Genomic DNA, 15,146 nt, shown 5'->3' with positions numbered 1-15,146 from the left:
CCGAAAAGCTGCCCGGGACGGCGGGAACTGCGGCTCCGGTGCAACCTCCCGGTTCCGTTTAGCGGGCAAAGCCGCCGCGCGGAGTGCGGGGCTGGAGGGTCCGTGCAGTGCCGGGGATCCCGCGTGGGGCGGCGGGAGCGGCCCGACCCCGATTCCGATCCCTTCTCGGTCCCCTCCGGTCCCGCAAGGGTTAAACCGCGGCTCCGCCCCCTCGTTCTCCGCTCGGCCTCCCTTGATTGACACTCGCGCGCCGGCCGGGTTTGTGCTGACCAATAGGAAGACAGCTCGGCGCGCCCCACGTGGGGACGGCCGGGCTGGGCGCGCTCCCATTGGCTGGCGGCGGGGGCGCCTGCCCGCACGGGCCAGGCCCCACGTGGAGCTGGCGCTCGCGCCCGTTCATTGATCGCGCTCCGCAGAGCGGCGGCCGCGCGGGCGGGGCGGGGCGGGGCGGGGCGGGGCGGGGCGGGGGCTCGGCCCGGCTCGGCTGAGCTCGGCTGGACTCGGCTCTGTCCGGCCCGCCTCGGCTCGGTTCGGCTCTGCTCGGCTGGACTCGGCCCGGCCCGGCCCGCCCCGCCTCAGGGGTGCGCGCCTGGGGCCGGGGCCGGGTCTGGGACCCTCAGCGCGGTGAGTCCCGTCCTGTCCCGTCCTGTCCCGGTTCGGCTCAGTTCGGCTCGGCTCGGTGTTCGCCGGCCGCGGTCCGGCCGCGCTCGGGGCTGGGTGTGCGGCCAGGCCGGTGCCGCCCCGCGGCCGTACCTGCGGCGGGCGGCGCGGGGCCATTGTCTGCGCGGCGCGGGGGGCCGGGGCTGGGCGGCTCCGCCGAGCCCGGGGGGAGCCCCGGCGCCCTCGGTGCCCGCGGGAACGGGGGGGGGGGCTGCGGGCGGGCGGTGACCCCCGGTTCTTCTGCAGGGCCTGATCCGGAGCTGGGAGCGGTGTCCCGGGCCTGTCCCGCGCCTGCGGCGGGGCCCGCGCGGCCGGAGGGTGCCGGGCCTGTCCGGTGCCGAGGATGTTCCCGCAGAACAGGCCCCCGGTGAGCCCCGTTCCCTCTCAGCTGTGCCAGCACAGCCCTGCGCCCCCGAGCCCGGTGATGCTCGGTGCTGACCCGCAGCCCGGTGCCGGTACCGCGGGTGCTGCTCAGAGCGGTGCCGGTACCGCGGGTCATGCTCGGTGCCAGTCCCGGTAGCACGGGTGATGCTCGGAGCGGTGCCGGTACCGCCGGTGATGCTCGGTGCTGACCTACAGCCCAGTGCCGGTACCGGGGGTGATGCTCGGAGCCAGTGCCGGTACCGCGGGTCATGCTCGGAGCCAGTGCCGGTACCTCCGGAGTCATGCTCGGTACCGCGGGTGATGCTCGGAGCGGTGCCGGGGCTCTTCCCCAAGCCGGTCTGGGTTTGTGGGGTGCCCGTAGCGGGATTCACCGGGCTGTGATGGATGGTGGGACGGGGATGGGCAGGCACGGAGCTCCGTGTGTGGTGGCCGCCAGCTCTGTGCCATGCCCGGTGCCACCCGTGGTCATTAATCCCTTTTGGCTCCGTGTCACACCAGTGCTGGTGAAGCCCTTGGTGCCTGGTTGGGAGCAGTTTCCTCTCCAGCAACTCCCTGTGCACCCTCCTGCATGTGGGATGTACCCTGGGGTGCAGGGATGCCCTGGGGATGTGCCAGCCTTGCTGGGCAGCAGCAGGAGGTGACCCTGGAGGTGCCATCTCTGTCCAGGCCCATCTCCAGGCACCCTCTGCTGCCTCAGGAGCCGCTGTTGCTGCCAGTGCCATCCCCAGCACCCCCCAGTCCCTCAAGCTGACTTACCCAGAGACCTTGGATCGCATCAAGGAGGAATTCCAGTTCCTGCAGAACCAATACCACAGGTGAGAGGCTGCCAGGGCTCACCTGTGTGAGCTGGGCACTTCAGCCAGCAGCAGGCTCCTCCTGGCACTGGGCAGCACCATCCAGGGTGGACTGGTCCCTCCAGAGCATGGCTGTGCCAAGCATCACCTTGGTAGCTTGAAATGAGAGGGGGAAACTCAACCTTTGCCTGCCAAAAGCTCCAAAAGGAGGTGCTGGCTTCCAGCAGCCAGCTCCTGGGCTGAGCCAGAGCCGTCTCTGAGACCTGGAGTCCCTCTGATCTGTGAGGTCTCTGCCCAGGATCACCTCCCCATTCCCTTTTCCCTTTTCCCTCTGATCCCTGAGGCTGTCCAGGATCACCTCCCCTTCCCCACACTGTGCAGGTTTAAATGCAGCTGAGCTTTGCAGCTCGCTCCATTTGGGAAGCAGATGCTGGGGAGGGGGTGAGCAGTCCGTGCAAATTGCTCCCTGATGCCCAGATCCCTTTGGTGTCCACCTCCTCTTCATCAGCCCCTTCCTGCCCTCTTTCAGATGGTTTTATCTTGCCTTGTGCTGGGATTTGGGATTGGAGCTGAGAGGAGGCTGAAACACTGAGAGGGCTCCCGCTCTGTCCATCCTCTCACTTGGGAGGACCAAGGGGGGATTTGCTCCTTCTCCCCCTCTCTCTCCTCTTTATTTTCACAGCTTGAAGTTAGAATGTGAAAAGCTGGCAACAGAAAAAACAGAAATCCAGCGTCATTATGTCATGGTTAGTGAGCTCCACCTGAAAGGAGAAGGGTGGTGTGGGATCTCCTCTGAACCATCAAAGGGCGTGCAGGGATGCTTTGCCTTCCCTTTGATTTTGGGTTGTGTGGCCAGGCCCTGAGATTTGGTTTTGTGGCTGTTCCTGTCTGGTTTTCCCCCAAAAAGATCCGTGGTGTTGGAGCAGTTCTGCCTCAGCTTGTGGTGGCAAATCTGCTCCTGGGTGGGTTGTCCCAATTTCTGGAGGTGTCCTGGGGGGCTGTGTCCATCCTGTGGGTGCAGCTGAGTGCCAGAGCCACCTGTGCTGTGCCACAGACCCCTCTGCTGTGTAAGGGCCACCTCTGCTGTGCCACAGACCCCTCTGCTCCTGGGAAAGGATCTAGGGACCCTGCTGTCCCCATGGCCTGGCCACACCACACCTGTTTGTGGCCAGGCTGAGCTGCTGTGCCAGCAGAACAGAGGATTTTCTGCTTTGGGAGCTCCCCTGGTCTCCAGAGCTGAGCTGGTGTTGGTTTCTCTCCCTCACAGTACTACGAGATGTCCTATGGCCTGAACATCGAGATGCACAAACAGGTGAGTGTGCCTGGGTTTGGAGCTCTCTCCACCTCCTTTTTCCCAGCTCCCCAGCCCCATTTTGCCACCTGGGCTCTTCAGGGCTGTCCCCACAGTGAAGCTGCTCCCTGCTGCAGCCCAGGGAGCTCAGTGTTTGTGGGGGATGTGTCCTCATCCCTGTGCCGTGGCCTTGGCTGCTTCTGTAGGTCCCCACACAGCTCTGTGCTCTGGTTTTGGGCTCAGAGTGGCCTTGCCTGGGCTGTGGTGCCTCCTTAGGTCCCCACACAGCTCTGTGCTCTGGTTTTGGGCTCAGGGTGCCCTGCCAGGAGTGTGGTGCTGTTGTTGTGTCAGGCAGGGAGGGGTGGTGGAGGATTTGTGTTTGCATGGCTGCTCACACCGATTGTGGGTGTTGTGAAGGAGATATTGGTTTATTCCTCAGGACAAGGGAGACTGCAGGGTCAGAACTGAGGGGCTGAGGGGCTCTGCATTAACACCTTTCCAAGTGTCTGCTGCCCACTGGCCCAGGGGCCAGGACTGAGGAGCATTCTGAGGAGAAAGGAGGGTTTGTTTTGGGGCTGGGTGCAGGGTGGGCTCTCCAGGGGCTCAACACTGTGCATCCTCCCTCGCTGCTTCCCCTCCCTCCCTTCCTCAGCTCCCTCCCTCCCTCCCTTCCTCCCCTGAGCCGAGCTCCGGGTCACACCAGCTGCTCTGAGACAGAAGGTTTCTCCTCATCTATTTTTAAAGAGGCTGCGGAGGAGCCTGACGAGGAGGCGCCGCCGCCTTCCTGCCCGCCCCGCGCCCGCCGACGCCAACTGTTGCACGGGAGGGCAGAGCTGGCCCTGTCCCCATGCCAGGGCGGGATGTCAGCCACCCCTGCCAGCTCTGTGCCCGCTGGGAGGGTGTCCTGCCCCTCTGGGATGCCCTCCTTGCCCTGGCATCCCTGCTGGTGCTGCTTTTGTGAGGGCAGTTCTGGGGTCGGTTCTGTCCCTGGGACAGTTCTGGGGGTCTCTGGGACAGTTCTGGGGTTGGTTCTGTCTCTGGGACAGTTCTGGGGTTGGTTCTGTCTCTGGGACAGTTCTGGGGTCATTTCTGTCCCTGGGACAGTTCTGGGGGTCCCTGGGACAGTTCTGGGGTCATTTCTGTCCCTGGGACAGTTCTGGGAGTCTCTGGGACAGTTCTGGGGTCATTTCTGTCCCTGGGACAGTTCTGGGGTCATTTCTGTCTCTGGGACAGTTCTGGGGTCGGTTCTGTCTCTCTGTATTCGGTTCTGTCCCTGGGACAGTTCTGGGGTCATTTCTCTCCCTGAGACCCTTCAGCTTTGGTCTCCTATGGAGGCTGATAAGGGGGTCTGGGTTCAACCCCCACCTCTCAGCCCTGTGCTGGCTCCGTGGTGTTTCCATCGTGGGTCTTGGGGCAGCCTGCCCAGGGTCTGCCCAGCCCTGCAGAGCTGCGAGCTGCTCTCCTCTGGCTGCTGTTCCCTCCCCGCGCTCTCGGGCTGTGTTTGCTGCCAGCCCCAGGTGCCGCTGGCCGCCGGCCAGGGAGCTGTCGGCACTTTTAACAAGGGCCCTGAGTCTGCTCTGACAGCCAGCGGCCATTGTGTGAGAGCAGAACGGGCTCAGCGCTGCCCTGGGGGGGATCGGGTCTGTCCCTCCTCCCCATGCCCCAAATCCTGCCCTGCTCACGGGCACAGGCGGGTCCTGCCTGCCCCAGAGCCCCCATGGCCATGGGCTGAGGCCATGCTGTGGTTTGGCCTCTGTCCTTGCTATGCTCAGTGTCCCCAGGTGCTCATCAGCAAGAGCCAAGTGTGGGGTTTTGCTCTGCTTTGTTCTGGGGGAAATGGGGCTGAAACCTCATTGGGAAATGGGGCTGAGGTGTGGGGTTTTTCTGGGGGGAAATGGGGTTGGGGGCTGGCTGTGCTGTGCCTCTGACCTCGCTGTGTCCCATGTCCACAGGTGCTCATCACCCAGGGCCAAGATGTGGGGTTTTGTTCTGGGTTTGTCTGGGGGGAAATGGGGCTGAGGCTCCATTGGGAAATGGGGCTTTGGTGTGGGGTTTTTTGGGGGGAAAATGGGGCTGGGGGCTGGCTCTGCTGTACCTCTGTCCTTGCTGTGTACCCTGTCCCCAGGTGCTCATCACCCAGGGCCAAGATGTGGGGTTTTGCTCTGGGGGAAATGGGGCTGAGGTGTGGGGTTTTGGTCTGGGGGCCATGCTGTGCTCTGCCTCTATGCTCAGTGTCCCCAGGTGCTCATCACCAAGGACCAAGATGTGGGGTTTTCTCTGGATTTTTTGGGGGGGAAATTGGTCTTGGGACTGGCTGTCCTTGCTGTGTCCCATGTCCACAGGTGCTCATCACCCAGGGCCAAGATGTGGGGTTTTGTTCTGGGTTTGTTTGGGGGGAAATGGGGCTGAGGCTCCATTGGGAAATGGGGCTTTGGTGTGGGGTTTTGTTATGGGTTTTTTGGGGGTGAAATGGGGCTGAGGTTTGGGGATTTGGTCTGGGTTCTTTTGGGGGGAAATGGGGCTGGGGGCTGGCTGTGCTGTGCCTCTGTCCTTGCTGTGCCCCCTGTCCCCAGCTGCTCAGCACCAAGGGCCAAATGTGGGGGTTTGCTCTGGGTTTTGTTTGGGTGGAAATGGGGCTGAGGTGTGGGGTTTGCTCTGGGTTTGTATGGAGGGAAATGGGGCTTTGGTGTGGGGTTTTTTGGGGGGAAAATGGGGCTGGGGGCTGGCTCTGCTGTACCTCTGTCCTTGCTGTGTACCCTGTCCCCAGGTGCTCATCACCAAGGGCCAAGATGTGGGGTTTTCTCTGGATTTTTTGGGGGGGAAATGGGTCTTGGGACTGGCTGTCCTTGCTGTGTCCCATGTCCACAGGTGCTCATCACCCAGGGCCAAGATGTGGGGTTTTGTTCTGGGTTTGTCTGGGGGGAAATGGAGCTGAGGCTCCATTGGGAAATGGGGCTTTGGTGTGGGGTTTTGTTATGGGTTTTTTGGGGGTGAAATGGGGCTGAGGTTTGGGGATTTGGTCTGGGTTCTTTTGGGGGGAAATGGGGCTGGGGGCTGGCTTTGTCCTTGTTGTGCCCTGTGTCCCCAGGGGCTCCCCAGGGGCTCATCACCGAGAGCCAAGGTTTGGGGTTTTCTCTGGTTTTGTTTGGGTGGAAATGGGGCTGAGGTGTGGGGTTTTTTTGGGGGAAATGGGGCTGGGGGCTGGCTGTGCTGTGCCTCTGACCTTGCTATGCTCAGTGTCCCCAGGTGCTCATCACCAAGGACCAAGATGTGGGGTTTTCTCTGGATTTTTTGGGGGGGAAATGGGGCTTGGGACTGGCTGTCCTTGCTGTGCCCCATGTCCCCAGGTGCTCATCACCAAAGCCAGGATTTGGGGTTTTCTCTGGGGGAAATGGGGCTGGGGTCTGGCAGTGCTGCTGCAGCTCTGCAAGCAGCCCCAGCCTTGGCAGGAGAGGATCAAAACAAGAAGGAGCAGGAGACGTTAATTTATATTTTTTTATTATTGTTGCTTTGTTTTTGGCGTGGAAAGGGGCCTGTATCTCTCTCTAAAAGCACCTCCCCGAATGTGCCTGGCCTTGGACTCGCTCACCGAGAGCCGGAGGGGAGGCGACGCCGGTGCTGGTGGCTGGGGGGGGGCTGCAAACAGCGCGATCGTTTTTCATGCTGAGAGCGTTAAAGTGCCAGTAAATTGCACATTAACGAGTGCGAGTGAATTGGAGGCAGCTCTCCCCAAGGAGCTGCTGCCCATCAGTGCATTAGGGAAGAGAATCCATCACTGCCGGCCCCGGGAGACAGCTAAATCCTTCCCAGAACTGCCGGCTGCCAAATCTCCTCGCTCCCCCCTCCTCCTCCTCCTCTTCCTTTCTTTTCTTTCTCCTTTTTTCCCTCCCCTCCTCAGAAGGGGAAGTGAGGGCAGGTGCCAGATTTGTTTCTGTGCTTTGGGGCTGGCGGGAGCAGAGCAGCTGCTCTGGAGGGAAGCAGGGAGTGACCCTGGGTGGGTGTGCCCACCCCGGCCGTGCCCCCTCACCCTGGCACTCACCTGGGCATGGCAGATGTGCCCGAGGTCCTGGCAGGGAAATCCAGGGTCAGTTCTGTCTCTAGGGTGTGGGAGATGTGCTCACAGGGAAATCCAGGGGTCAGTTCTGTCCCTGAGGTGTGCCCAAAGTCCTGGCAGGGAAATCTAGGGTCAGTTCTGTCCCTGGGGCATAGGAGATGTGCCCAAGGTCCTGGCAGGGAAATCCAGGGCTCAGTTCTGTCCCTGAGGTGTGCCCGAGGTCCTGGCAGGGAAATGCAGGGGTCAGTTCTGTCTCTGGCAGGGGATGCCATGGGAAGATGGGGCTCTGGAAGATGGCAGGGGGGTGCCATGGTGCCCCTAGAAGCTGGCAGAGGGATGCCACAGGAACATGGCACAGCACAGCACAACTCTGCTCTCCCTCCCCACGCTCTGAGCTCTTGATTGCCAGCGGCACTCGAGTGCTGCAGGAAAACAGCAGCTGGAAGGAAGGAGAGCAGCTCTGCAGGGCTTCCTCCGGGCTGGGAGGGCGGCAAGGGGCGGGTGTGGTGCCACAGGAGGGCAGGGGGAGCCTGCTGGGCTGGGGGCTTGCTCAGGGCTGGCCTCGGTGCCATGGGCCTGGGGGGCTTTGTGTTCCTGCCAGGGAGGAGCTGGAGCCACCCCAGAGCTCTCAGGGTGGGGATGGAGTGTGCTGGGTTTGAAGGAGGTGTTGTTGTGAACAGGAATTGTCACTCAGTTCTGTCCCTGTGTGTGCCCAAGGTCCTCACAGGGAAATCCAGGGCTCACTTCTGTCCCTGTGTGTGCCCAAGGTCCTCACAGGGAAATCCAGGGCTCAGTTCTGTCCCTGTGTGTGCCCAAGGTCCTCACAGGGAAATCCAGGGCTCACTTCTGTCCCTGTGTGTGCCCAAGGTCCTCACAGGGAAATCCAGGGCTCAGTTCTGTCCCTGTGTGTGCCCAAGGTCCTCACAGGGAAATCCAGGGCTCACTTCTGTCCCTGTGTGTGCCCAAGGTCCTGGCAGGGACATCCAGGGCTCACTTCTGTCTCTAGGGCAATGGAGCAGCCCTTGGGCTGGGTGTCAGCACCCTGAGGTTGCCCTCACCCCCATAATGAGGGGGCTCTGCTGGCAGCACGGGGGTCCCTCAGGGTGGCCCTGATGGGCTCTCTGTGTCTCTCTGCTCCCCTGGCAGACGGAGATCGCCAAGCGGCTCAACGTGATCTGCGCCCAGCTCATCCCGTTCCTGTCTCAGGAGGTGGGTGAGCCCTGGGGCCCAGCCAGGTGTGCAGAGCTCCTGTGGGGCCCAGGGGAAGGGACCAGGCTGTCCCAGGCTGCCCCAGCCCCTGTTCTGTCCCCACAGCACCAGCAGCAGGTGGTCCAGGCTGTGGAGCGAGCGAAGCAGGTGACTATGACCGACCTGAACGCGGCCATCGGGGTACGTGAACCCTCTGCCCGCCTTCCAGGGCCACCCTGGCATGCTGGCACCTCCCAGGCTCCTGCCATCCCTGCCCCTGGTGCAGCTGAATGAGAGGAGGAGAGAGGCAAACCACACTGGTTTGGGGGTGCCAGCAGGATTTGGGGTGCAAATTTGGGGTGGGGGTGGTGGCTTGGGTGTGTCACCGTGTCCTGACACCCTGGGTGGAGGGGGGCACCACCATCCCCACTCAATATTCCCTGGAGACTGCAGCAGGTCCCACATCCAGCCCAGGGTGGGATGGATGGGGTGGCCCCCAGGACATTATTGGGGACACCCTGAGTGCATGCCCTGCTCCCCCAAACGCAGACCCCATTACTGACTGTGCCAGGGCTGCCTCCTGCCCCTCACTTGCCCAGCAGCTGTCCTGGCACAGCCCTTTGACTCTGCCCTCCCCTCTCCTCCCCAGCACCAGCTGCAGACCCAGCACCTCTCCCACCACGCTCCCCCCATCCCGCTGACCCCACACCCCTCTGGGATGCAGCCTGCTGGCCTGGCTGGCATCAGCAGTGCCTCGGGGCTGCTGGCACTCTCAGGGGCACTGGGGGCCCAGGCCCAGCTCCTCGCCAAGGATGACAGAGGAGTCCATGACACAGAGCCCAGGGGTGAGTGTGGGGCAGTGTCCTGGTTTGAAAAGTGAGTTTTTTGGGAGTTTGGTGGTCAAACCAATTAATGCTGAGATTTGAATGTTGGCACCTGGTGTGGACATGGATACCATGGCAGGGAGCCAGAGTTTGGGGTGGCTGAGGGGATCTGAGTGAACCTGGGAACAGATGGTGCTGGCTTGGGGCTCCCTCTGCTCCCTGTGCCCTTCTTCCCTGGGCACTTCCCTGGGCTGGGGGTACCTGGCCATGCCTCAGGGCTGCCAGCTGGGCTGGAGGGGCAGGGGGCTTGGGTGGGAACATCCTCCAGTGAGCAGCACCCTCGTGGGAGGGGGTGAGGTGGGCTGGTGGGGAAGGGTGTGGGACCACCCTGCTGGTGGGGAAGAGTCTGGGACCACCCTGCTGCTGTTGTGCTGGTCTGGCCCTGCTCTGAAAACCCCAGCAGCCATGGGTGAAGTGGGTGGCATTCCTGGGGGGCTCTTGGTGGTGACACAGTGTTCTCCTTTCCCTCCTCCTCCTCCTGCTGCTCCTCTGCGTTGCCACAGCGTCAGACCGAGACCCCGGCCCCGTAAGTGCATTTCTCTTCTCTTGCACCATTCTGTGGTGGCACCAGCTGTGCCCAGGACACAGGGCTGGGCTGGGGCACTCCACGCTCCTGGAGGCAGCCCTGCCAGTGCCAGGAGCTGGGCAGAGCATCCCAGCCACTGGCACTGTCCTCACCCAGAGCTCCCTGGCGCTGTCGAACGGGGAGCGCGCGCGAGCCATCGCCGAGTACCTGAGCAGCAGCAGCAAGAAGAGGAAAGTGGAGGAGAAGGATTTTGTTACAGATTATGTGAGCCCAGGGCTGGGGGGCTTGGGGTGACCCCGTCCTGCCCTGTGGGGTGAGGAATGGAGCTGCCTGGCAGGCAGGAGTGGGGTGGCTGCAGCTGCTCTGGCTCCAGCTGTGCTCTCTGCATTTCAGGGCAGCGATGCTGACAAAAGTGAGGACAACCTGGTGGTGGATGAGGTGAGTGTGCTGGGGCACTGGGAGGGGTCTGTGGTCAGTGTGCTGGGGCACTGGGAGGGGTCTGGGGTCAGTTTGGGCTGTCCATCCCCGAGGGTGGCACTTACAAGCTGCTCCAGGCAGAGGTGGCATCACAGGGAGGTGCCAATGGCAGCAGTGAGCCCCAGGATCCAGGCTGGCAGCCTGGCCCTTGCTTGAGCCACAATAATCTGGTACATCCCTGCTCTCCAGCCTGCTCTGCTCCCTGCTGATTTCCCTCCCTCCCCAGGACCCCTCCTCCCCGCACAGCGTCCACTCCTACTCGTCCCGGGAGAACGGGGTGGAGAAGGCCCCGCTGGGCAGGAAGGAGGCCGTGCCCCTCAGCCCCACCTCCATGGCCTCCTCCAGCAGCACGTCCCCATCTCGGAGCAAGGATGCACCCACGGTATGTGTGACCCACTTGGGGCTGTGCTTGTGTCCTTGCTGGGCTCAGTCACAGAGTGGCCACGGGTCCCCCACCTCCAAACCCATGGGTCCCCCCACCACCAAACCCATGGGTCCCCCCACCTCCAAACCCATGGATCCCCCCACCACCAAACCCATGGGTCCCCCTGCCTCCAAACCCATGTGGCAAAGTGCTGGAGGGGGAGGAAGATCCCACAGACCCTTCAGCATTGCCTGGGCTTGGCTGTCATTGAGAGGGACTCCCTGGCAGGGACGTGGTGCAGTTGCCACCTCCCCATTCTGTTCCTGGCAGGTGGAGAAGGCAGGAACCCCCAGCCTGAAGTCCAGCACGCCAACCTCTCAGGGTGACACCCTGCCAGGCTCCAGCAGTGCCCAGTTTCGCCCCACGGCTGCCAAAGTCCCCGTGGACCCTCTGGGTGAGCTTGGCCCCACTGAGGCCTGGGTGGGTGTCCAAGCTCTGTCTGCAGGACCCCATCCCTTCACTTTGCCTCTCCCCCAGCAGCCCTGGGCCTGAGGAATCCTCTGGGAGTGCAGAGCCCCTACTCTGCTGCCTTTGGCTTGGCCCACCCTGCTGTCAACGGGGACGTGGCCGGGAGCGGCGCCTACGCCAGCCTGCACCTCATGTCCCCGCAGCTCAACGGCGCCGCGGCCGCCGGGGGCTACGGGCGCTCACCCCTGGTGAGTGACCCCGTCCCCGAGGGGCTGTGGGGTCACAGAGTGACAGCCACCCTCACCCCACTGTCCCCTGCAGGTGGGCTACGACCCGCACCCCCACATGCGCGTCCCGGGGCTGGTGGCCGGAATGCAAGTGGGGAGCTCGGGCAAGCCGTAAGTGGGGATGGGATGGAGGGGATGGGCTGGGGGAGGAGGGGATGTGGAGGCTTCTGGGGGTGAATTTGGGCTCTGTGGACAAGCTAGGGGCAGCAGGGAACAGAGCCTGGGGGAAAGCTGGGCTGTGGTTGTTGTGTGCCCAGCTGGCATCGCTGGGTGTGTTCTGCTCATGACTCTGACTCCAAACTGTGCTGCCTGTGTTGGACCTGTGTGGCACCAGGCCCTGTCCATGTAGGATCCTGCTCTGCTCCTCACTGCTCTGCTTCTCACTGCTCTGCTCCCTTCCAGTGCTTTCTCCTTCCATGTCCTGACTCCAAACCGTGCGGTTTGTTGGTGCCATGTGCCCGTGGTGCCTGTTGGACCTGCGTGGCACCAGCCCCTGTCCATGCAGGATTCTGCTCTGCTTCTCAGTGCTCTGCTCCCTTCCAGTGCCTTTTCCTTCCATGCCCTCTGCCTCCAGACCTCTGGTTGACCTGCATGGCACCTGCCCATGGAGGAATCTGCTCTGGTTCTTGTTGCTCTGCTTCTCACTGCTCTGCTTCTCATTGCTCTGCTCCCTTCCAATGCCTTCTCCTTCCATGACCTCTAACTCCAAAACATGCTGCTGTTTGTGCCACGTGCACATGGTGCCTGTTGGAACCACATGGCACCAGCCCCTGTCTACACAGGATTCTGCTCTGCTTCCCTTTGCTCTTCTTCCCTACTCCTTCTCACTGCTCTGCTCCCGTCCAGTACCTTCTCCTTCCATGCCCTCTGCGTCCAGACCATCCTGGCTGTGTTAGACCTGTGTGGCACCTGCCCATGCACGATCCTGTTTTATTTCTCACTGCTCTGTTCCTCACTAATCTGTTTCTCACTGCTCTGCTCCCTTCCAGTGCCTTCTCCTTCCATGCCCTCTGCCTCCAGACCATGCTGCCTGTGTTAGACCTGCATGGCACCTGCCCACGCAGGATCCTGCTGTGTTCCTCACTGCTGTGCTCCCTTGCAGTGCCTACTCCTTCCACGTCAGTGCAGACGGGCAGATGCAGCCGGTGCCTTTCCCCCCCGACGCCCTGCTGGGCTCCGGCATCCCCCGGCACGCGCGGCAGCTGCACACGCTGAGCCACGGCGAGGTGGTCTGTGCTGTCACCATCAGCAACTCCACCAGACACGTCTACACCGGGGGCAAGGGCTGCGTCAAGGTCTGGGACGTGGGGCAGCTGGGCACCAAGACGGCCGTGGCTCAGCTTGACTGCCTGGTGAGGAGGAGGAGGAGGAGGAGGATGAGCAGCAATGCCTTTGGGCTGGGGCTGGCAAGGGGAATGTGCCCCTGCTGCAGTGCAGGGGACAGAGGGGCCTTTCCCAGCTGCAGGGGGAGAAGGAGAAGTGTCTCCTGCCAGGCCCCGTGTGCTCACCATGTGCTCCTTGCCTTGCCCTGCTGCCTGTGCCCCCCGTGCAGAACCGTGACAACTACATCCGCTCCTGCAAGCTGCTCCCCGACGGGCGCAGCCTGATCGTGGGGGGGGAGGCCAGCACCCTGTCCATCTGGGACCTGGCAGCCCCCACGCCCCGCATCAAGGCTGAGCTCACCTCCTCTGCCCCCGCCTGCTACGCCCTGGCCATCAGCCCTGACGCCAAAGTCTGCTTCTCCTGCTGCAGCGACGGCAACATCGTGGTGTGGGACCTGCAGAACCAGACCCTGGTCAGGTGAGTTTGGGCCAGGGGCTGCAGGGCAGCACTGCTGGGGACTCCTCGGCCCAGGATCCCCTCATTGTCCCCTGCAGCATGTCCCTGCCTGTCCCTGTGTGTGAGCCTGGCCGTGGCACAGTGCCTGTCCTTGCACTCCTCACTGCTGCCCTGCCCTCGCTCTGTGCTGCAGGTGCTGCCTGCCCTGCCAGCTGTGCCCTCTCCCTCTCCATCCCCCTCTTTCCCAGGCAGTTTCAAGGCCACACAGACGGTGCCAGCTGCATTGACATCTCCAACGATGGCACCAAGCTGTGGACAGGGGGTCTGGACAACACCGTGCGCTGCTGGGACCTGCGGGAGGGCCGGCAGCTGCAGCAGCACGACTTCAGCTCCCAGGTAGGGCTGGAGCCCTCTGGAGCACCCTGGGCCAGCTGGCACCTGCTGCTGGGCCACCCTGTGAGCCTGTGTGTCCCCTCAGATCTTCTCCCTGGGCTACTGCCCCATGGGAGAGTGGCTGGCCGTGGGCATGGAGAGCAGCAACGTGGAGATCCTGCACGTCACCAAACCCGACAAGTACCAGCTGCACCTCCACGAGAGCTGTGTCCTCTCTCTCAAATTCGCCTCCTGTGGTAGGCAAACCTCTCCTGGCTCCCCCTTGCTCTGCAGCTTCATAGATGCCACCTCTACTTCTGTCTGTGTCTCACAGGGCTCGTTGCACTGGGGACAAGCCAGTGGTAGCCAGCCCTGTCCTGGTGGTGATGGTCAGAGAAGGGGTGTCCATCCATCCCTTTTGGAACAGTGATGGCAGCCAGAGCCAAACTCCTCTCTGTGTTTCCTTGGCTGCCTCTCTGTTTGTTGGATCTGCTGCTGGCTCTGGTGAGGTGACACGAGGCTGTTTTGTCCCTGCACAGGGAAGTGGTTTGTGAGCACGGGCAAGGACAACCTGCTCAACGCCTGGAGGACGCCCTACGGCGCCAGCATCTTCCAGGTGAGGGCTGGGGGCTCCTGGGCTCAGGCTGCCCAGCACAACCCAGCTCTAATTATGTGCCAGCCCCATAAACCCACCCCTGCAGCCTCCCCAAGGAATGGGAGGGTTGGGACCTTGCTCTGAGGCTGCTGTTTGTGCTTCCCCCTGTTCTCTGCAGTCCAAGGAAACCTCCTCAGTCCTCAGCTGTGACATCTCCACGGACGACCAGTTCATCGTGACGGGCTCAGGGGACAAGAAAGCCACAGTTTATGAGATCATTTACTGAGCCCCAGAGGTGCCAACTGCAGGACAGGCAGCTGTCCATGGGGATGGACAGGTGGACTCTACCTGCCCTGCTGCTGACTTCCCAAAGAACGTGCAGCCATGGCTGTGGCATCCCAGCTGGAGGAGAGAGGGGTGGAGGTGGCCCTGGCACCGTGGCCAGGCATGGTGCAGGCTGCTGCTCGGGCTGGATTTCCTGGGGACTTTCTCCTTGTTTTGTTCTTTGTGGGTTTCTTTCTAAATCTAGACTGTGGGAGTTGGAGATGAGGGGGGGAGGTCTGGCATTGTTAGGGAGTTTTGTTTGGGTGCTTTTTTTTTTATTTTTGGTTTTTAAACTTTTTGTTGTGGGGTTTTTATTTGTTTAAGGCTCTGGGCTTGCCAGGGTGGATGGGCTCTGGGTTTCCTTCCCTCTGTGCCTCCCAGGGTGTATTTAATAATAAAAAAAAAAAAAAAAAAAAAAAAAAAAAAAAAAAAAAAAAAAAGGCAGCTGTGCCTTGTCCTGGGCAGTACCCTCGATGCTCTGCGTGGGTGGGATGGAGCCAGGTGGGAAGGGGTGACACCACAGCAGGAACTTTGTCCCTTTTGGTCACAACTTGCTGATCCTTTGCTGTGCTGAGGGGGCTCCTCAGCGGGCAGAGCCCATCCCCGGCCCTGCTGGAGCAGCAGTGTGGGCACAGCGTGGTGCTGGCTCTGCCGTGCCCCAGTAGAACAGCCTGGGGCTCTGTGGGTGCGGGGGAGAGG

General features: G+C 62.1%; 1 protein-coding gene across 3 annotated transcripts; it reads left to right on the top strand.

Annotated features, from left to right (window-relative positions):
• The first annotated feature begins 477 nt into the window (after nt 1-477).
• Nucleotides 478-14,887, top strand: LOC132084439 (transducin-like enhancer protein 1). 3 transcript variants are annotated; one of them, XM_059489520.1, is made up of 21 exons: nt 478-624; nt 907-1,027; nt 1,711-1,859; nt 2,521-2,584; nt 3,106-3,150; nt 8,330-8,392; nt 8,498-8,572; nt 9,021-9,216; nt 9,759-9,781; nt 9,938-10,045; nt 10,175-10,219; nt 10,485-10,640; nt 10,953-11,076; nt 11,163-11,338; nt 11,412-11,488; nt 12,480-12,729; nt 12,930-13,177; nt 13,405-13,552; nt 13,635-13,785; nt 14,068-14,144; nt 14,302-14,887. In XM_059489520.1, exons 2-21 carry the CDS (start codon nt 1,004-1,006, stop codon nt 14,407-14,409), a joined length of 2,307 nt encoding a protein of 768 aa, XP_059345503.1. In that variant the 5' UTR covers nt 478-624; nt 907-1,003; the 3' UTR covers nt 14,410-14,887. The 3 variants fall into 3 exon arrangements, with proteins under 3 accessions (XP_059345503.1, XP_059345502.1, XP_059345504.1); XM_059489519.1 differs by having other exon boundaries at nt 11,160-11,338; XM_059489521.1 differs by lacking the exon at nt 11,163-11,338 and having other exon boundaries at nt 10,953-11,102.
• The last annotated feature ends 259 nt before the right edge of the window (nt 14,888-15,146 follow it).

Source organism: Ammospiza nelsoni, chromosome 27 (assembly GCF_027579445.1).
Source record: "Ammospiza nelsoni isolate bAmmNel1 chromosome 27, bAmmNel1.pri, whole genome shotgun sequence".
NCBI classification, from domain to species: Eukaryota; Metazoa; Chordata; class Aves; order Passeriformes; family Passerellidae; genus Ammospiza; species Ammospiza nelsoni.
Note: the sequence above shows the minus strand (reverse complement) of the source record. Positions and strands in the feature narration are given on the sequence as shown.